This window comes from Centroberyx gerrardi, chromosome 17, assembly GCF_048128805.1.
Source record: "Centroberyx gerrardi isolate f3 chromosome 17, fCenGer3.hap1.cur.20231027, whole genome shotgun sequence".
Lineage (NCBI taxonomy): Eukaryota > Metazoa > Chordata > Actinopteri > Beryciformes > Berycidae > Centroberyx > Centroberyx gerrardi.
Window position 1 is genome coordinate 5,356,992 of NC_136013.1, and position 21,923 is coordinate 5,378,914.

General features: G+C 39.6%; 2 protein-coding genes across 11 annotated transcripts in view; both read right to left on the bottom strand.

Moving 5' to 3' along the window:
* Positions 1 to 255: 255 nt before the first annotated feature.
* The window catches only part of LOC139909231 (M1-specific T cell receptor beta chain-like), a 53,070-nt gene continuing 31,402 nt past the window's right edge, over positions 256 to 21,923 (bottom strand). Inside the window, exons 1-7 of one of the 10 annotated variants that reach the window (XM_078289452.1) lie at positions 16,336 to 16,396; positions 15,803 to 16,108; positions 2,863 to 2,910; positions 1,465 to 1,815; positions 1,192 to 1,215; positions 856 to 962; positions 256 to 620 (exon numbers count right to left, since the gene is read on the bottom strand). In XM_078289452.1, the coding sequence (XP_078145578.1) occupies positions 594 to 620; positions 856 to 962; positions 1,192 to 1,215; positions 1,465 to 1,815; positions 2,863 to 2,910; positions 15,803 to 16,108; positions 16,336 to 16,381 (909 nt within the window). In that variant the 5' untranslated portion in view covers positions 16,382 to 16,396 and the 3' untranslated portion in view covers positions 256 to 593. Of the gene's footprint in view, positions 621 to 855; positions 963 to 1,191; positions 1,216 to 1,464; positions 1,816 to 2,862; positions 2,911 to 3,233; positions 3,284 to 4,005; positions 4,067 to 4,712; positions 4,763 to 5,098; positions 5,156 to 5,277; positions 5,320 to 10,940; positions 11,245 to 11,469; positions 11,649 to 12,146; positions 12,448 to 12,593; positions 12,701 to 12,814; positions 13,122 to 13,331; positions 13,517 to 14,684; positions 14,989 to 15,123; positions 15,204 to 15,802; positions 16,109 to 16,335; positions 16,397 to 21,923 lie in introns of those variants that run through there. The other 9 variants (XM_078289449.1, XM_078289446.1, XM_078289454.1 and 6 more) reach the window with 9 other exon arrangements.
* LOC144542544 (uncharacterized) lies at positions 18,271 to 20,032 on the bottom strand. The gene is made up of 4 exons (XM_078289456.1): positions 19,925 to 20,032; positions 19,546 to 19,779; positions 19,082 to 19,195; positions 18,271 to 18,549 (listed from the first exon to the last, which is right to left on the bottom strand). The coding sequence occupies exons 1-4, from the start codon at positions 19,983 to 19,985 to the stop codon at positions 18,275 to 18,277; spliced, it is 684 nt and encodes a 227-aa protein (XP_078145582.1). The 5' UTR covers positions 19,986 to 20,032; the 3' UTR covers positions 18,271 to 18,274.

A 21,923-nucleotide genomic window follows, 5' to 3' on the forward strand; every position in this document is an offset into this window, starting at 1 on the left:
TTTTACTGCCTGTGCAGCCACACTAGGCCATGGAAATGATTTATAGGAGAGACTATCAAACTATTATCAGTTTGAAGAAAGTGATTTTCACATCATCTAACAACCTTTTCAAAGCTGTAATTATATTTACAATTGACCTAACCTGTTGACTCATAAGTAAGAATCCATAAGTCATTCTGATTTCTGGCAAACACAATCTTTGTCACTTAGGTCAAACTTTAAAAGAAAAATGAAATCACGTGGTTCACAAAGTCCTCTGAAAAACTTTTATTGAATAGAAGATTAAGCATAAAGAAGTTCACAACTGCAAACAGACAGACAGCATTATAAAGTTTACATAAAAACTGAACAACAAACTATTCACATACTTTGCTTGAGAAGTCAGTCATAGTACTAACATTAACATTAAGGATATGGTTAGAACAGTTCTTTTTATGTATGCAGAATTGATTGATTAATATTCATTTCAAAAGAGATATTATTGAGTCTAAATGCGCTGCAAGATACAATACAATGTAAGTATAGTACTATGCTTTTAGATTTTATTTACAGAGACAAAGAGAAGCTCGTCTGTTGCGGCCGCAGCTCAGCTGTCAGTTGCTCTGCTTTCCAGATGAAGCCTGTGCAGCAGACAGAGAAGGAAACAAGTTCAGAGATTTATTATAAAGTAAAACCTGTTTATTACAAATAGCATTACAGACACCACCTACTTCACTTCACTTTTCACTTCACTTAGTAGTCTGTCTTGTCATGAGCTCTTTTACTGCTTTCCCAATCACAAAATTCATATATAACATATATACAAGACAAATGTCACAGGTACATGGTTCATGCAGGAGTTCATGTTGGACAAACCTGAAGCTTCCACACCAAAACCAAGACGAAGACTCCATACAAGCTGCTCTTGGCGATGAAAACACCGTAGGACAGTTTGGCAGTCTGTGTGATCTGCAGATATTTCTCTGCAGAAAATTGAAACGTTCAAATGAGTGACATGATTCAAAGAGGAAATAAGCAGAGACAACTTTGCAGAGACAATCTATGTGTGCAACAAAACATTTGATGGATGCTTATATCCTTATGCACACTACCATGACTGCATATATATTTTTTTAGCTAGGAAACTACAGGGTTTTAATGTAACAGTGTTGATGCCTTGATCTATGTTAGGCCACACAACAGCATATTTACCTCTTGTCATGCCTTCTCCTTGACCTGACAGAAGAATAAAATGGATTAGACAAGTGCAGATAGGTTTAGATTGGTGATTGCATTATTTTCCCATAGTAAAATGATCAAGTTCAAGTCCTTTCTGAGTTTCAGATGGGCACACCTGAATCAGTTAAGAACAAATTAACAGGTGGTTCTAATTTTAATTTGACCTGAAGGAGATCCATCATGGATACAATGCAATAAAGAGTTAAATGATATTTGAGTGTGCAGGTTCTACTTTTTAACTCATACCTAAATCAGTGCCATAAACTAAACCAGAGTGGTAGGTGGTATGAGTCCCATTGAAGAAGCTGACAGTGCAGTTGAATTTCCTGCCGGGTGTGTGCCACGTTCTGGCCGGGACCCTCAGCCTGCCGGTGATGCTGTACAGTTTCCCGTCCCGCAAGGTAGCGTTGTCGGTGGCCACGCCATCAGTGACATTCTCCCCCTCGATCTGCCAGAACACACTCACATGGTCTGGGTAGAAACCAGAGGCCACACACACTAAGGTCTTCTTGTTTTTCTTGTCTTTCTTGTCTTTACACTCCTTTAACGAAGGTTGAAGTATTTTCACTGTTGGTGGGGTGATAGGAATGTTTGGATCTGCATAGACAAACAACATAAATCATTAAATTATTGTCATTGTCAAAGTCCTGGAGATCTACAGTGGACTGACCTACAATCCTTCATTCTTACAAACATTTAGACTTTTTAATAGCAGAATTTAGACATGAATGAACGCTAGTCTTAATGGGGTACAGGATGACAGAGGAAGACCTTTTAACACTAAACATAAATACCACAAACCACATGGTCGTTACAGGTTACAGCACTCACTTTTAGAGCCGTTATCATTTCATTTCTTTAGATCATTTTCAGGTTTTTTCAGCGATCTTACCAAGAACTGTGAGCCTGGTTCCCTCTCCAAAATAAGCAGGATAAGAGCCAGAGCACACCACATACTCACATGCACAAAACTGACATCATTCTAGCAATGGCCTTACAGGAGCTGAACCAACAATTCACTTATTGTGTTAGTGAGCCATGATCATTTTCTCCACTAACCTGTAAATATACAGTACAATCACAACATCACCTCCTATACTTCCTATCACTCCTATTCTGCTCTACTATTTGATATCACTGTCATTGACTCATTAACTTTATGTGTGGAATTTAAAACAGCAATTTTCCCATTTGTAACTTTTACTCTATTTGACCGATGCAAGGGAGGAAACATTACATTTTCCTATCTGTTTTGTCTGCTTACTTAAGCAATGTTATCAATCATGCATATTTTCAATGACAACTTCTGAATTTCAAATTTCAGTCTTACCTATAACAGTGAGTCTGGTGCCTGGACCAAACGTAGCCTGTTCGCCGAAGCACAGTGGGAAATCATGCTCTACATTTATCTCATTAGATGGATTTAACATTTTCTCAGCTGCTTTTAACTACAAACTTGCAGAACAGCACAAGATGGCCCCAGAAATCTAGACTACACTATCTAAACTAGAGCCATAAATATTGCTCTGAGCAAATAACTTTTGAATTATAAATAATTATTATTATCAAATTTCTCCAAACTACATTTTCAGTTCAGACAGACTCACAAGGCCAACATTTATGTGTGAAATGTTCTTTTCTTACCTAACACAGTCAGTTTGGTGCCATTTCCAAAGTAAGCAGGATCAGTTGCTCACACTGACACATGGCTACAGAAAAAACTCTTCACCCTTTAAGCCCTGAAGCCTGTAAACTGTCTGACTTTTTGCTCTACTTTAGAGATTTACTAAGAAACTGGAATTCTGTACACATGCACTGTAGAAGAATACAGAGTTTATACCAAACTACATCACTACCTGACATTAGACTGCTGAATTAAGGTCCATTTAAGAGAATGAAGTAAAGAAACTCAACTCGAACTTATAGTTATCAAACCAACTACTTTACCATTATCACCTATGGAATATTACGTATATATAGTATTGTTTGAATGACATTATATTGTTTCTCCTTACCTAAGACTGTAAGCTTTGTTCCGTTCCCAAAGTAAGCCTCTGACTGGGAACTCACAGTCCTTTACAGAGCTGATAAGAACTTACTATGAGAGCAATAATCTGGGCGTTCAGCCAAATGTCTTATTGCTGCAGAACACTGACAACGCTTGTTATTAGTCTTGTACTGGAACAAACTAACTTCTGACATAACTTCTTTCACAGTTTAAAAACAGTATACTACGTTCACTACTATCAAATAAAATGTCTAAAAGCAGATTCTTAATATTCTCCATTGTCTTCTCTCACCTAAATCAGCTGTGAAACATACTCAGATTGTTTGTTGAAGATGTTCTTACCTAAAACAGTGAGTTTAGTTCCAGCTCCAAAGTAAGCCTCGGCGTATGAACACAGAGTGTTTGGACTGTAACAAAAACTCTTCCTACTGCTTCTCTTACTGAGGCTCCACTTTGGAAAATGTTTCTAACTTTGTCACACTTTGAGGTGTAAACACTCCCAATGTGATCTATTGTAGTTTGCAATGGAGTCAAGTCAACCTGCACTGAACTTAACCTTTTAAACATCCATATAGAGTATGTTATTATGGCTATTTTACGAAGATATTTTAAGTGCTTTTTTAATTTTCTTTAAGCAGTCAAGAATCATCATTTGAAACAAGGTGTCAGTCAAGCCTTGAAGCATCTTTACTGTAGTCAATGAGATCATCAATCCTGAAATCTGTGTTTCAAGGTAATGATGAACAATATTTTAAAGAACTTTATGTTTGATTTCTCACCTAAGACAGTTAACCTGGTTCCTCCACCGAAGTAAGCCTCTCTGCCACCGGCACAGTGAACCTGATCAGTGCTCAAATCAGCTCAAGCTGCTGCTTTTACTTTTCTCCTTTATTTTTGATTGATTTTAAATGGCCATTGATCATTTAAATTTCTTCTAAACCTCCAAACCAACATCTACTGTACTACAGTCTCTCTGTACAAGTTAGATGCAAGACAAAATAGTTTCCATCAGCAACTGACCTGTTAGGCTCACATGTATTTTACTTCACTTACAGGTAGATTCATGAGAAGAAAATTTGATATCTTACTTACCAAGAACAGTCAATTTTGTGCCTTGGCCGAAGTAGGCTTCGTAATTGACACAGTGCACAAGCTTAACATCAAAAAGCACAACTATAACTACAACTATAAAGATCCAAATAAGTTTCTCACATTACCACTCCTATTCAAACACACTCTTTTTACACTCATTCTTTCCTCATAAGCCTTCTCTTACCCAAAACAATCAGTTTTGTTCCATTTCCAAAGTATGCTGGGTTGGCATTGTCACAGTGCAGAAACACTTAGCATGAATCTCCTCTGTCATTCTTTAGGGTTAGGGTTAGAATTATCTTAAGACATTTTGCGTACAAGTCCTTCTTTTTATACTGACGTTCTAAGGCAATGTGGCATTTACCAAAATTAAATATTGAACTGAAATATTTACCTAAAACCGTCAGCTTGGTTCCATTGCCAAAGTAAGCAGGCTCATTGTAGCTCACAGTGTTCTCAGTTCAGCTCAATAGTTCATCTTTTTCATGAACTCAGATTCTTCCCTCATTGTCAGCCAAACATTTTCACTATTTCAAGTTTGTTGCAGTGAACTGAAATTGTGAGAGCTGTGACTTACCCAAAACAGTCAGTTTTGTTCCATTTCCAAAGTATGCTTCACCGTTGTCACAGTGCAGAAACACTGAGCATGAATCTCCTCTGTCATTCTCTACCAGAATTATCTTAGGAAATGTTACATTTTTTGTTATTCCTACACTTTATACTGAGGTTCTAAGGCAATGTGGCATTTACCAAAATTAAATATTGAACTGAAATATTTACCTAAAACCGTCAGCTTGGTTCCATTGCCAAAGTAAGCAGGTTGTTGATCACAGTGTTCTCAGTTCAACTCAATAGTTCATCTTTTTCATGACAACAGATTCTTTCCTCATTATCAGCCAAAGATTTTCACTATTTCAAGTTTGTTTCAGTGAACATGAATTGTGAGAGCTGTGACTTACCCAAAACAGTCAGTTTTGTTCCATTTCCAAAGAAGGCCTCAGCTCCAGTGTCACACTGACTGCCTCCTCTACCAAAAAGTCACCAAACTTTCCATTATCATCCCTCAGTAGCATGCTCAGACACAGTCTAATAATCCATAGGACAAAGAAGTTGTAAACATAAAGGATGGGCTTCATCATGTCCAAGCTGTGGGGTCAACATGAGTGAATCAAACATCCAAATGCAGCAGATATGAATTCAGCATTTAAAAAGATTTTATTCCAGCCAAATTTCCTCATTAAAGTTGATTTTACACTCCCAGAGTTGTCTGCCGTCCTGCATGGAGTCAGAATATTGATGTTTTCCTCTGTACCAAGTGTCCCAAGCTCCATGCAGCGCTCTACACTATGCATGTGAATGGGAGGAGGTTTTTGTACAGCGGCTCTATAGGATTGTATCACCGTGGCCCCCTGTCCCCACGGTGAAAAAGCATCACACAAAAACTTGAATTCTCTCTGGTTCCCTCTTGTTTCCCACCCCCACCCAGCTTCTCCATATCTCAGCCTCCATCTCTCACTATCTGTGTGTGAGAGCAGCTGCACAGGCCGCGCTTACTGACGTTTGAATGGGCTCCAACCTGACTGCTGCTATTTCTGTGACAGCTAAGAAAAGAAGCAAGAAGGAGGGAAGGAAAGGGAAACTTTTTGTTTGTGTTTTTTTGTAGCTACAGAGAGGAAGTGACATCACTGCTGGTCACACCTCTTCATCCCACCCAGTTATCAGTGAACTGCAGATGAGACACAGAGCATCGAGTAACACACACTGAAAGATGTGATTGATTCTGTGTACGACCCTTGAGAAATTGATCAATTTCTTTTCTCATTTGGAACAACAACAGTCATTCAATGGGCACTGCATAAAATATCCCTCTAAATGGGTAAAACATGTAATTAAAACTTTTCATGTAATACATTGCATAACATCACATTATTACATTAACCAGCCATTATGACATCACAAGGGGTGTAACATATTTTTACTGATGATGTTCTATTGACTAATGATGTGATAATTTATAAGAATAAGAATAATGGGATAACTGAAGTTATTACATAGTTAAACAATATTATTATTATAATCATCAGATAAAAATATGCTAGAGCCCTTATGAAGTCATAATGGCAGGCTAATGCAATAATGTGATGTTTGCATGATTACATTGTCTTGGAATTCTTACATTAACAGTTTTTATGACATTTTTGGCACATGTATAGGGGCATTTTATGACATTTTTGACAAGTTATTACATTATGTTGCTAAATGCATTAGGCAGTAATGTCCTTGTACAAATAACTTGACCATGTATACTGTAGGTTGTGTCAAAAATTTCTTTAGCAGATTCTATTCTTTGTTTGTGTTTCTACCACAACTTGCTTATATCTAAACTGTGTTTTGTTCTGTTTTATTATCTGCAGGGAACTACTCCATTAAGTTTCCCCATAACAACATATTACTGTCTTTCCTTAGAAGCGTCAGACCTTACTTTTATGAAATTAGTTTTTGACAGGCTTTGACAGTAATTCCAGTGTGCTTATATTTAAACGGCAACATTTTATGTCCCTTTGGAGCTACTGCATTATTTTACTGTGTTTCATTTGAAGCATTAGTTTTATATTCAAATCCTAGGCATTGTGATTAGGCATTACTATCACCGATGTGTTATATCCCATTTACCCTGCAGAGGTAATTCATTTATATAAATGGAATCATATCCTGACCACTTTGTTCCTGTACAACTCCATTTATACTTTCATGATATGACTGCCTCACCACTGACATATTAGATTTGTATCCAAAAAGCACTCAGGATTATGTTTTTTTTGTAATGTGTAATCCCACATGTGTCCTGTAGAGGTCAGTGTATGATAATCTCTTAAACGTTTCCTTTCGAAATAAACTTTCATCTGGGCAAACTGCTCACATAATTATAGTATCCAAGAACAAGAAAAGACTAAGAGCAGAGTGACACAGATGTGTATACAGGGCGATAATACTGTATGGGACAGACAGACAGTCTTTACCATGTTAGCACCTGTGCACTTATCTAAACTGATCAGCGTTCTGCTGCTGCACAAACATCACTGAATTGACTGAGAAGCAGTTTTTGTTCCTCTGTGAATTAGTGGATGTTCACCATGCTCTTTACTGACTTTTGCCCAATTTCTTTGACACTTAAAGTGAAATTTCGGCAGAAGCAAAAGGAACGTGTTTTTTATACCAATGAGTAAACAGTTAATTTCTGAAGTGATATACACTAAGTCCATCATTCAATATATCTAAAATATAGAGAATCCAGTCTCTAAAAGTGTCAGTTTGTCAACAAATAACATAAGTTAACTACCTCTCTTTTAACACTAGAAAGGCCAATGGATTTTGGAGGTCTAAAGAGGGCCAACAAGTCAATTGAAGGGTGTAAATATAACAACATATAACAACCTTAGTTTGTACAGAAAGTGGGTCAAGTTAAGGGCATGGAAGGATATTTTGAAAGGTGTGACTTGTCATTTCTAAAATTCAACAGCTGTAACTTGACTTTCTAGTGTTAAAATAAAGTTGTTGATGTTGTGAATCATTTTAGAGACACTTGTGGTGGATTGTTGTGCATCCAAACTCTTCAAGAAGTTTGTTGCGTGTGAACCTTTTTTTCAGAGAATACCAGGCTATGTGCCAAAGAACTTATCAGCTGAAGGTAGAAAAATGAAAGAAGGAAAATAGAAGAGGAGAACAGAAAGAAAGCAAAATGTCACATTGATGTTTTCATGTCATGTCATACTCAGTAAGCTAGCTAGCTAGCAAAGTAGGTTTTGATGTTATTATTTTGATGCTATTTCTCCTCTTCTGTTTATTACTATTCCTTAGTACCACCAAGTGGTTGTCCCCCCCCCCCAAAAAAAAATGCTTATATCAGATCAAGCTTATAGCACAATATCACTCATTGTAAGAGTTCATTGCTATTTCTGTGGTCAAGGAGCTCAAGTGATGTTTCTGAACATGAACAACTCTCTCCTAGAGTTGAAACCAGAGAGCTAAAAGCAGAGATGGAGGATAGTTCAGATGTTAACCGTCGCCCTGCTTCACCCCTCTTCCCTCCTCCTGTCTTGTCTTCCTGCTGCTGGTTGGTGTTGTGGTTGTTGTTTAGCTGCTGAGGCGTCTGAGCCATTGTGCTCCAGCAGAGGCACAGTAATACACGGCCGAGTCTCCAGCCTCAACACCGTCTATCTTCAGAGAGGAGTGAAGCACCGCAGGCCGGGACATGGTGTGCTTGGATTTATTGAAAGGAGCTTCAGTGTTCCACGCATCTTTACCAAGAGAATATGTTACCAGCTGTATTTTCTCATCGCTTCTTTGTCTATACCAATACATGTAGGAATGCTGATCATCGTTTTGTTCACACTGCAGAGTTACAGACGCGTCTCCTTCATGGCTGATTGCAAATGGAGGCTGGTGAATTTTCACACTGCAGGAGAAATCTGGAAAGTAGAAGACAAAAAGAAAAGTGAGAACTTGACTATAAATCAAAAAGCAAATCAGTAAAGTAAAAAACAGAGATCTTTCTTTCGACTGAATTTCACGGTTCTTACTGCTGACAAGGAAGAGAAGTGCTACAACTGAGAAGAGCTTCATATTCACAGTGATCATAAAGTTGAGACTGAAATATCTGAACCATCCACAATTTTCCTTCTAACTTTCCTGTCTTCTGTCAGGCTGTCAGCTGGTGGCTGGTAGGAGTCTGTAGGCTGCTGCAATCAAAACATGTCAAATTAGATTTGATTCTCCCTCTCCTTTCTTTTTCAACCTTTACTAGGGAAGAGTTTTTCTGAACACTCGTGCTCTTTTTTAGCTCCGCCTACATTCATATAGTGACACAGCTGGGAGTTTCCCAGTACAACCACAGTCTTCTATCAGTGGAGCAACTGGAGGTTAAGTTCTTTTCTCAAAATCACTGGGTTTATGCATTTCATTGGATTATGCCAAGAAGGCTCTTAACCCAAGGGATTTCTGAACACATGCACTAATGCCAATACTGGTATTTTTTAACTGAAGTTGCCGATAGCTGATAATTTGTGCCGATATTAAAAATCTTTAATTTGAACCTCCATCATATCGAAGATAGACGACATCACTGACCAATATCCAATATTTATTAGAAGCCCAGTATCGGCCCGATATATGGGTCTAACTCTACATAAAACATAAACTGTGGGGGTTCGACTACATTGACTCCATTTCTCCATCAGCATACTGTTCCACTGTGGCAACTGCGCTCTGACAGTTAAATCCAAACGGTTTAGTATCAAAACCAAGTGAGCCACAGCTTCTTCCTGCCTGTGTGCCATCTGTGACAGACCGGCCTACACACTTGCTATTTGTATGACTGTCTGGCCTGTGTGCATCACTGTGACTGGCAGCGCAGTAGTAGGTGCCGCTGTCGTTCAGGAGCAGCTTAGTGATTTCCAGGGAGAAGTTGTTGTTCGACGTATCGAGAGACGAGCGGAAGCGACCCGCAGGTTCCTCGTACTCTTTTGTGAGGAACTCCAGCGCCGCCCCATAGAGGGTTTGTCGGTACTAGAGCATGGTGTAGCCGGACATGCCGAACCCTGGAGCCATGCTGCACTCCAAGCTCACTGTGAGTCCTGGGAGGGACGTTTGGCCTCCAGACTGAAGAACTACTGGGCCAGCAGTGAGACCTGCAGCACATGTAGGAGAACGTTTCATACTGTCCCACTTCTATGTACAGAACTGTAAAATCACACAAATAGGTGATGTGTAAATGTGAAAGGAATTTGAGCAGTTCAGCATTGGTTAGCTAGCACATCCATCCATGAATGAATGAACAGAACCCACCTGAGTGTAAAAGAAATGACAGATATAGGACTGTGACAAGCATGTTAATGATAAGCCTTCCTCCAGCTGAATGATGCCAAGCCACACATCACTCTATTCAGCACAAAGGAGACATGAGGTCACATGATCCCTGCAGCAGTTGCTGTTGTAAGTTAAGACTTTCTCTGTTTTCATGCATTGATTATCAGCTGAGACTGTGAGGATCATGACCCATCCAAGTCGAACTCCAGATCTTCAAACAGAAAGACCAATTTCTCTCTCCTTCCATTGGAAAAGTGCAGATGAGAAGAGGGAATTTGTATCATTCATCAGTCACTTGCATTTAATAGACAATATGTTTGTGCATGACATTTGAAATGAATGGCAGAGAGGGCAAATGCCTCTTGTTTTTAATGGTATTTTTCAAGTGAAGATGGCAAAATGTTGTGCTGATATTGAATATCTTAATTGGACAATTTTCATGCCAAAAAGTGACAAATATTCAGTGTTACCCCAGAATTGTATTATTGTCAGAGAGGAAAGTTATTACATTATCAGCTCTATCAGTTGCTACAAGGAAGAATTTCCACCATGGCTAATATACGATATTTAATAAAAAGGTCAATATCGGCCCCATAAAGTGGCAAACTGATATATTGATCTAACCCTAATACACAGTTTCCATAAGCTCTTTAATTTTCTATCAAACAACCAAAACCCCGAGCAGCAGCTGTCATCAGTGTTAATGCAGTAGCTGTTATCAGGTTTTTAGTGAAGCAGTGGTATTAAACCACATCACTGTGTACTGGCAGCACAGAAATACACAGCCGAGTCTGACAGGTTTGCTCTGCGAATGATCAGCGCTCCTCTCACTGTGTCTTCTCTTGTAATCTCAAATTGATCTTCAAACTGGCCCTCATATTTGGGGGAACCAGCATATTCAAACCCAATGAGGCTCATAGACTGACTGCTCTGTTTGTGTTGGTACCAGAGCATTACTGTAAGGCTGTTGTCATCATGACTGCAGTTAATCTTGAGCTTCACAGTCCCTTCTTTGACAAGCTGGGATGAAGACTGCTGAAAGGAAACATTCTCCACTTTTCCTGTGAAGAAAGTAGATTCAGGTGATAATTGAGTTGCGTTAGAGTTGCATTAGAGTTGAAAACAGTGCAAATTGGCACTAAATCAGCATTAGAATCACTTTCTTCACCAAGTTAATGTGCAGGAATTTGTCTTGGTGAAATTAATGCAACCTTGTTACACATGGTACAGAGACAACAGGATTTAATATTCAGAGAAAAATCCTGATAAAAGTGAATAAGGTTTACCTGTGAGCAAGAACAGTAGAATTCCAAGTGTGTGTAAAGCTGGAGGCATCCTGGAAACACAACTTCACTCAAGTCCTGTTCAGTGTAAAGACAGACAGGAGTTTAATTTGTCACCATATCTCCTTTATAATCACAATGTGTAATGAAATCAGCTTCACAAGCTCAGCATCCACACATCGCTCTACTGCTGACACTCATTAGAAGTCAAATGACAAATGACTAAATCACACCGCCTCTTCCCTTCCTTCTTCCTCTGCCTGCACCTGATCTTGTTCCGTCTTGTTAAGAAAACAATGTTTTTTTTCCTGGTTCCTTTTTCTCTTCTCTATTGCAGCCCGACTGTGATTTAGTCTGATAAGATGGGTGTATTTTTACATAAAAATCTTTCCTTGTGCAGCTTTAACTTCCCCTCCCATTACACTATGCTGTTCCATGGTTATGTATCATCTCTTGAATTTATATATACTGTATGTATGAAATTTTGTGAACTTGAATGTATTTGAATGAATGTAGTTACAGTTGGACTGAACTGTTATTCTGTGTTGTAAATGTCAGAGAAATATTTCCAATTGCAATAGTTCAGATTCCACCAGACTGGCTCTCAGGATCTAGACGTTGAAAACAACAGAAGAAGAGAACAGGGTTTTTAGTGAGGGAGTGGCATTAAACCACATCACTGTGTACTGGCAGCGCAGAAATACACAGCCGAGTCTGATGAGTTCACACTGAGAATGATCAGAGCTCCTCTCATTTTGTCTTCTCTTTTAATTTCAAATCCACCTGCGAACTGCTTCTCATAGTCGGGGACACTACCAATGTAGTTATATCCTATTAAGCTCATCAGCCCGCTCTCTCTTTGCTGGTACCAGAGCATTACATTGAGATTGTTATCATCATGAGTGCATTTAATTTCGACCCTGGCTGTTTCATTGACTATTTTGGGCGGAGACGGCTGAAACGTCACACTGTTGGCTTGATCTGTGGAAAAAGAAAGATTCAAACAGTGGTTGATACAGAAGCCATGGGGCAACATTCATATAATTACTGTATAACATCCACAACATAATTAAGGTACTACATTTGCAGCTAATTTAATTTTAGATAATATCTTGAGGAAACATTACATGGAAGCAAGCTGAGAAGAAATCCAATCACAGCTGGAAACATCCTCCACGTTTGTACTGCTGCAGGAGAAACAGCTTCCTCCAATGAGAATCTGTGTGAAGAGAGACACTGCCTCTTTCCTCCTCTGTTTAAAGATGCATATGCTCAAATGCCATTTGTTACAGGAGAAAAAAAAAACAGATCAGGGTTTTAGTGAGGGAGTGGCATTCAACCACATCACTGTGTCCTGGCAGCACAGAAATACACAGCTGAGTCTGACAGGTTTGCTCTGCGAATGATCAGCGCTCCTCTCACTGTGTCTTCTCTTGTAATCTTAAATTGATCTTCAAACTGACCCTCATAGTTGGGGGAGCCACTAGCATATCCAAACCCAATGAGGCTCATAGACTGACTGCTCTGTTTGTGTTGGTACCAGAGCATTACTGTAAGGCTGCTGTCATCATGACTGCAGTTAATCTTGACCTTCACAGTCCCTTCATTGACAAGCTGGGATGAAGACTGCTGAAAGGAAACATTCTCCACTTTTCCTGTGAAGAAAGTAGATTCAGGTGATGGTTGAAATAAAGTGTTTTAATTGAAAACATACTGCAGTGCAAATTGCCACAAAATCAGCATTAGAATCACTTTCTTCACAAGTAATTGTGCAGGAATTTGTCTTGGTGAAATTAATGCAACCTTGTTACACAACAGGATTTGATATTCAGAGAAAAATCCTGATAAAAGTGAATAAGATTTACCTGTGAGCAAGAACAGTAGAATTCCAAGTGTGTGTAAAGCTGGAGGCATCCTGGAAACACAACTTCACTCAAGTCCTGTTCAGTGTAAAGACAGACAGGAGTTTAATTTGTCACCATATCTCCTTTATAATCACAATGTGTAATGAAATCAGCTTCACAAGCTCAGCATCCACACATCGCTCTACTGCTGACACTCATTAGAAGTCAAATGACAAATGATTAAATCACACCGCCTCTTCCCTTCCTTCTTCCTCTGCCTGCACCTGATCTTGTTCCTCTCTTGTTAAGAAAATAATGTTTTTTTTCTGGCTCATATTTCTCTCCTCTGTTGCAGCCCGACTCTGTGATTTAGTCTGATAAGATGGGTGTATTTTTACATAAAAATCTTGCCTAGTGCAGCTTTATCTTCCACTTCCATTACACTACGCTCTTCCATAGATAAAGTATGTATAATGTCCTATAACTTGAATTTATACATATGTATGTAATTTAGTGAACTTGAATGTATTTCATATGTAGAGAATTGTTGCATTTTCTATCTGTTGTGTTTACTGTCACAGTTGCACTGAAGCTGTTATTCTGTGTTGTAAATGTCTAGGCAATATTTCAAATTGCAGTAGTGCAAATTTCACCATACTGGCTCTCAGGATCTAGAACTTGAAAACAACAGAAGAAGAGAACAGGGTTTTTAGTGAGGGAGTGGCATTAAACCACATCACTGTGTACTGGCAGCGCAGAAATACACAGCCGAGTCTGATGAGTTCACACTGAGAATGATCAAAGCTCCTCTCACTGTGTCTTCTTGTGTAATCTCAAATCGATCTGCGAACTGCTTCTCATAGTTGGGGTTACTACCAACACTATATCCTATTAAGCTCATCAGCCCACTCTCTCTTTGCTGGTACCAGAGCATTACATTGAGATTGTTATCATTGTGAGTGCATTTAATTTCGACCCTGGCTGTTTCATTGACTATTTTGGGCTGAGACGGCTGAAACATCACACTGTTGGCTTGATCTGTGGAAAAAGAAAGATTCAAATAGTGGTTGATACAGAAGCCATGGGGCAATAACACTCATATAATTACTGTATAACATCCACAACATAATTAAGATATTACATTTGCAGCTAATTTCATTTTAGTAGTAATCTTGAGGAACCATTACATGGAAGCAAGATGAGAAGAAATCCAATCACAGCTGGAAACATCCTCCACGTTTGTACTGCTGCAGGAGAAACAGCTTCCTCCAATGAGAATCTGTGTGAAGAGAGACGCTGCCTCTTTCCTCCTCTGTTTAAAGATGCATATGCGCACAAGCCATTTGTTACAGGAGTGGCGTTAAACCACATCACTGTGCTCTGTGTGTGGCAGCACAGAAATACACAGCCGATTCTGACAGGTTTGCTCTGTGAATGATCAGCGCTCCTCTCACTGTGTCTTCTTGTGTAATCTCAAATCGATCTGCGAACTGCTTCTCATAGTTGGGGTTACTACCAACACTATATCCTATGAAGCTCAGCAGCCCGCTCTCTCTTTGCTGGTACCAGAGCATTGACAGAAGGGTACTATCATCATGGCTGCAGCTGATCTTGACCTCAGTGCTTTCCTCCACTATCTGGGGATGAGTCGGCTGAAACGTGACACTCCTCACCTGACCTGTGGAGAAAGCAGATTTAGATGAAATTGTTGCTGATGCAGAACGGATGGAGGAGACGGTATTTAAGTTTTAACATAATGAACAAATGCTTGGAACGGATCTCAAGTAAATCATGGTGGAATTGGAGATCTTACATGGAAACCAGATCAAGAGAAAACCAAATGCGTACATGGATGAAGACATTGTCAAGTGCTGCTGTGAGACAGATATAGTGATGTAGTGCTGCTGTGAGAGAATAAGAGTGTGTGTGTGTGGGGGGGGGGGGGCGGTGAAAGCTGAATACCATGTGCTGTGCCTCCACCTATTGGACGAATATAATCTTTGATACACCAGCTGTAGTTTGCATTCTTTATGATATTTAATAGTAATAGATTAGTAATAGTAATTTAATTTCTGCAGATTTATAAACATGATCCTTTATGTTTTTGCATGTGAGGGCGACTTGGACTATTTTCTCAACAGGATTTCTCAGAGTTTTCAGACTTAAAAACATAAAGCAATAGAAGTTAAGGAAAGTTATGAGAACAGCATTTCCAGAAAGTGAAATAATAATAAATAATGTTTTTTTGTTAGTTTGGTTCTTTCCCCCTGCTTCCTTTCTTGCTTTCCTTTATTTCCTTCTTTCTTCCTCTCTTCCATTAAGTTCAGCAAAACAACATGTGCAGTATAAGACAAAGATATCATCTTCTCAACAGTGTGGTTGAGTTCATTCCATCATTGGCTCATTTGATGTCGAAGGCCATGAGTCAGGTGTCAGAACAGTAACGACCCCCTCGCTGTAGGATTTTGTCACAGACTTGAACGTTGCCACACTACTGTGTAGACTGGCAGCACACAGATAGATGGCCTCGTCTTTATTCTGAACACTGGCTATTGTTAGAGACCAGTGCTTCTTCTCCAAACTCACCGCCTTAAAACCAGATTCAAATTCTGCTTCAGCTTGCTCTACTCCAGCTATAACAGACACTGTTAATTGAGGACCTTTTCCTTTCAGCTGTCTGTACCAGTACAAATAGTCATAGTCAGTGTTATTCTGGTAGCAGTGCATTTCTGCTGAACCACTGGGCAAACTGGAGATGAAGCTCGGCCACTGAGTGATCAGCACCGACTGACCCACACCTGAAACACAGAAAGCACAAGAGCTTTTACCAACATCATAATATACTGTAAACAAATTCTTCAAATTCAAAGTCTTATCACTCTAAAAAGTCGAGTCAGGTTTATTTAAGATGCTGTTGACCAAAAGTGCCTTTCAGAGCAACAAAGGACATAAATGAAGAAAACAACACTGTGTGCATAAAAAACTACGTGTGTTATATGTTTACAAGTGTAGATATTAACTGTACCTGCAGCCCAGAACATAGAGAAAGTGAAGGTGACGAGGCCTGGCATAATTTTGACTTGGGGAAGGGAAAAGGAATTGAAGTAAAAATGCAGCGAGTCCTCAGTTGACACAAGTGGAGAGGAAATGACATCAGAATCTCAGCAGTGACAACAAGACCAAAGAGAATACATGAAGAAGAAAGTCGACTGGCGTTACTAGCAGTGGGAGCTTTTGTATTTCTTTTTATAGTTGTGTCCCATTCATAACATTGCATAAGGAGACAGGTTGTTTGCATCGTGTCGCCTGGTAGCACAGAAATATTCTCCACTGTTCTCTCTGCTGAGATTGTTGATCTCCTTGTAACTGTGGCTTAATACATCTCCATGCAGTCTGAGTCTGTGTTCAGCTCAGTGTTGATGTTTTAGGTGTGGTTTGCCATGGTTTGTCATTGTGTGTAAAAAAAAAAAAAGGAAGAAGAACATGAATGAGGGAATAAATGAATGAAAGAATGGATAAATCAATCAAACAAGTATTCAATCATCCAATCAATATTTATTTATATAGTTAGTTCCCTCTCTCTGGTTGAAGGTGTGAAAATCAGTGAAATCTGCTGCTGTAGGGTTTGGTTGGACTCTTGGGCTTCAGTGGCTCATGGTTGAGATCCGCTGCAAAAGACTGAATAACAAATGTCACATTCCCCTTTATCAAGCAGCTCTGGGTTTAATGCAGGTGTGTGTGACACTGTAGGCCAGCAGCAGGTTTTTGTGAGGGAGACAAAGAAGTTGAAACACTGTGCAGACTCGCTGCACAGAAGTACTCTGCACTGTCTGTCGGGTTTATGTTGGAGATTACAAGATGGGCTTTGCCCTGGGAATGGCCTGTTATGTTGAAACGTGTTTCAAAGCTCTTCTCCAGGTTTGGCTTTTCATAATGAAGCGTTCCGATCAGATCCATGGTCCTCTGGCCTCCTGCTGCTGACTTGTGCTGATACCAAAGCATGTAGGGATAGTTGTTGTCTCCGTGATAACAAGCAAGACTGGCTTCTTCTTCTTCAGGTTTCCTCAAAAGATTTTCAGGTGTCTGTTGGATGAGCAGGGATGATAACACAACCTCTAGAGGACATAAAGAAACACTAATGTTAAACAGAAAGTCCTGTCAGTGTCATGATAAATGACAGGCAACACATTATGATTCTTACCTGTGAGTAAATGGAGAGAAAAAACAAAAGTGACAAAGATTTTGAACATCTTTATTCCTGTGTAGAGCAGGTAGAAAAGCACATTCCTCCTGTAGCCAATGTTCTCTCTAATGGCTTAAGTCTTAACTAGGACTGAACCAGAAACACAGTGCCTTGTCCTGTGAGCAACAGCAGTGAGATAATGATAACTCTGGATGAGTTGAGTGGAATAATAAATTCACAAAAATGCATTGAAAAGAATGCACTGGTGTCAAACCGAGAGGAAGGAGGAGCTTACAGCTATCCTCCTGTCAGTGTGGCATCACTGCTCTCTACTGTTCAAAGTTTTGATACAGCTACATATACAGTCGGTTATACTGCAGTACTATATGACACAGCTGAGGGAATGTATGTTTGATGATAAAAGGAAGTTGTGGATTATTACTTTAAAGTTTGTATTAATGTTGCCACATTTTAGCCTAGTTGATTTAATTTAGTTTGGTTCACTGTAGCTCACACAAGGAAAAACAAGGTGCAGTCAAAAAGAAGAAAATTCTAGTGGGGCAAAAAAAAAAAAAAAAGGGAAAACAAGAATTTGGCTTCAAACAAAATCATCACCTTGAATCATCATGTAATAGAATCAAATCAAATTTAAGTGAAGTAGTGTCAGTGGTTTCATGCTGCTGTGCTGATATCTGCTGGATGTTATGGAGGTTTTTGTAGGAGAGAGCAGCTGTCTTTATTACTGTGCATACTTGCTGCACCAAAATATTCTCCGCTGTCTTCAGGATGTCTGTTTCAGGATGTGAAGAAAAGCCTTTTTCTCACCGTCTCCACTCACGTTGAAGTGGCTTTTAAATGGTGACTCAACAGTTGGACTTTTGAAATACATATAGGCAATCAGCTTTAGGGAAGAGTCTCCTGCTGAGCGCTGATACCAGAGAATAGTGTCATAGCTTGTGATGTTATGTGTGAAGGTCAGTTTGACTTCATCATTCAGTTTCCTCAGCAGTTCAGGGGGAGTCTGAAGCACTTGTTTCTCTTTACTGAGTGAAACTCCTGCAGAGAAAGAAAGAGTGTTTAGCACTTTACAATTTCTTTTTTCCAGTAGTCTGTGTATTAATGTATGGAAAAGTTATCATTGTGTACTTGCAATAGATTACCACACAGGTTATTACACCATTATTATTTATTCCATTACATGGAATAAAGCCATGAGGAAAACAAGATCCAAGGCACTCCAGAATAGGTTAAACAGCCTTAATTCTATTTGGTTATTCATTATGGACACAGTTTTTAACTTTTCATTATGAATAGCCGAATAGAATAAGTATAGCCTTGTAAAATAAAGGTGTTTAAACCTATTTTGTAGAGCCTTGGAACTCTTATCATTAATTCTCTCATTCATTATTAGAAGACCATTTTTTCCACAAAGCATCCAATTTTTGATACTTTGATTCCATTACAGTACACGATTCAAGTATTATCTTTTAAGGTGAAATTAAATAATCCACCTCGATCCCTCCACCTGCTTTTTTTTTCAGGGTGTAGTCAAGCTAAAAGAAGAAGTGCGTTTACTAATGTATGATACCTTCAATCCAGAACAGAGTGATGATGAATATGATGAGACGAGGAGGGATCATGTTGTCTGTCTGCGCTGCTGAATGTGAAGAACCAGCTGGAGTCTCTGCTGTGCTGTCTGGATCTGAAGGAGGGGAAGGAAGTGATGTAGAGAGATCAGAGCGTATGTTGACATGGAGAAACTGTCTGTCATTCAGATGGTGGACAACTGTCTGTCTCTCTGCCACTCAGTCTGTCTGCCTGTCTCCCCGTCTTCCTGCCTGTCTTCCTGTCATTTTCTCTCATCCTCCTCCCACTGGTGCGTTGACAAAACAGACTGTTCATGTGGTTTGATCCAGGTGTGCAGGATCAGATAGAGGTTTTTGTAGAGGAACATGAGACTTTTCTATCACTGTGCATATGAAGCACAGAAATACTGGCCGCTGTCTGCAGGATGCCTCAGTTTGAGAATGTGAAGGGAAGCCTCGCTCTGACCGTTTCCACTCACATTGAAGTGACTTTGATACGGCTCTTCAACAACTTGAGTTATTGTATAACTTGTATATCCGATCAGCTTTAGAGAAGAGTCTCCCTCTGAGCGCTGATACCAGAGAATAGTGTTGTAGCTACTGATGCTGTGTTTGCAGGTCAGGTTGACTTCACCATTCAGTTTCCCCAGCAGATCAGCTGGAGTCTGATGAACATCTTTATTTTTGTTGAGTGACACTCCTGTAGAGAGGAGAACAGAGAATAATGACATTCAATTGGACACTAAAACAAAATTATTATTTATTAAACAGTTGATATGAAGCCACATTATCATGTCACATACAGAATTCAAGGTTCAGGTTGAGTAATGAATGATTTTATGTACCTGTGATCCAGAAAAGTGGGATGATAATTATGATGAGTTCTCTGTTCATGTTGAGTTTCATCACTGTTGAGTGTGAAGAATCAATTAGAGACAAACTGTTGATGTTGATGCACCTCAGGCAGGAAAGGGAAGTGATGTGGAGTGAAAAGCATCACATGATAAGTTGGCAACAAGTCAAAGCCAAACCCCCAAATGTCTTGTTCTTGGGAGGGAGATAATTTACTCATCAAGCCACACTCATATTAGGGAAAGGAAGAGGTTTTTGTTAAGAGCAGATGGGCGTCTGATATACTGTGCTTCTCTTGCAGCACAGAAGTAGGTTGCGGTGTGTTCAGGTGCTTTTAGGTCGATTATAGAAAGAGAGCCATTTTTTGTTCCATCTCCACTCAAATCCCCAGCTAATTTGAAATGTTTTTTATATGGCTCTTCCATATTGTCGTCTTTGAACTCCACATATCCAAACCCAATGAGTTTCAGAGCCTTGTCTCCAGGTAATTGCTGGTACCACAGCATCACTCTGTAGTCACTTCTCCCATGGGTGCAGACAAGCTGCACGTTGTGACCAGGGTTTCTGATGAGTGAAGAGGGAGACTGATGGACCTCAAGACCCAGAGAAACACCTGCTGTAGACAGAGATGGGAAGAGAGAACATTTACTTCAGATTTGAAAGTAAATACATTCATTCTGTGCAGCACATCCCTTCTATCACAACAGACTGAGTTGTTACCTGTGAGGAAACAGAAGAAGAGAAATGGCATCATGATGTAGAGATCCAACTCAGAGCAACAAGTTCCTCTAAACTCCTGAAATGTCAGACAGGATATGACAGTGTTTTATCAGTGTGTGTTGATGGGAAATGAGATTGGATCACTGTCACTGGTGCTACTGGTGTTTGAGTTGAGCTTTTAGGAGGAAGGGGAAGTGATGTAGAAGAGAAGTGTGTCACCCTCTTATTTTTATTAATCATACTGACATTATTCATTTTTTTCTGCCTTTTCCCCAATTCCAAGACATTTTCCTCTTGCCAGGCTGTCATTGTAAGTCAGAATTGTAACTGACTTGCAGGTTGAATAAAGTTTAAATAAAAATGAACAAATACAATCTAGAAACACTGTGGCAATGGCTGAGGATATGATTGCATCAAACCAAATTACAACCACAAAAGCAGGTGCTAGGGAGCAGTTTATTCCATGTCTTATTCAAAACCACTGATGATACAGGAGTAGAGTTTTTGTAAAGAGCAGAGGGGATTTGTGTCAGCGTGCATCACTAGCTGCACAGTAATACACTGCGCTGTGCTCAGCTCCTTTCAGTTGGATTAAAAGAGAGCCATTCTTTGCACTATCCCCACCCAAATCTCCAGTGATATTGAAATGGCTCTTATATGGCTCTTCCATTTTGGGATCGTTGACGTTCACATATCCATCATGGTTCATGGTTGAGATCCGCTGCAAAAGATTGAATAACAAATGTCACTTTCCCCTTTATCAAGCAGCTCTGGGTTTAATGCAGGTGTGTGTGTGACACTGTAGGCCAGCAGCAGGTTTTTGTGAGGGAGACAAAGAAGTTGAAACACTGTGCAGACTCGCTGCACAGAAGTACTCTGCACTGTCTGTCGGGTTTATGTTGGAGATTACAAGATGGGCTTTGCCCTGGGAATGGCCTGTTATGTTGAAACGTGTTTCAAAGCTCTTCTCCAGGTTTGGCTTTTCATAATGAAGCATTCCGATCAGATCCATGGTCCTCTGGCCTCCTGCTGCTGACTTGTGCTGGTACCAAAGCATGTAGGGATAGTTGTTGTCTCCGTGATAACAGCCAAGACTGGCTTCTTCTTCTTCAGGTTTCCTCAAAAGATTTTCAGGTGTCTGTTGGATGAGCAGGGATGATAACACAACCTCTAGAGGACATAAAGAAACACTAATGTTAAACAGAAAGTCCTGTCAGTGTCATGATAAATGACAGGCAACACATTATGATTCTTACCTGTGAGTAAATGGAG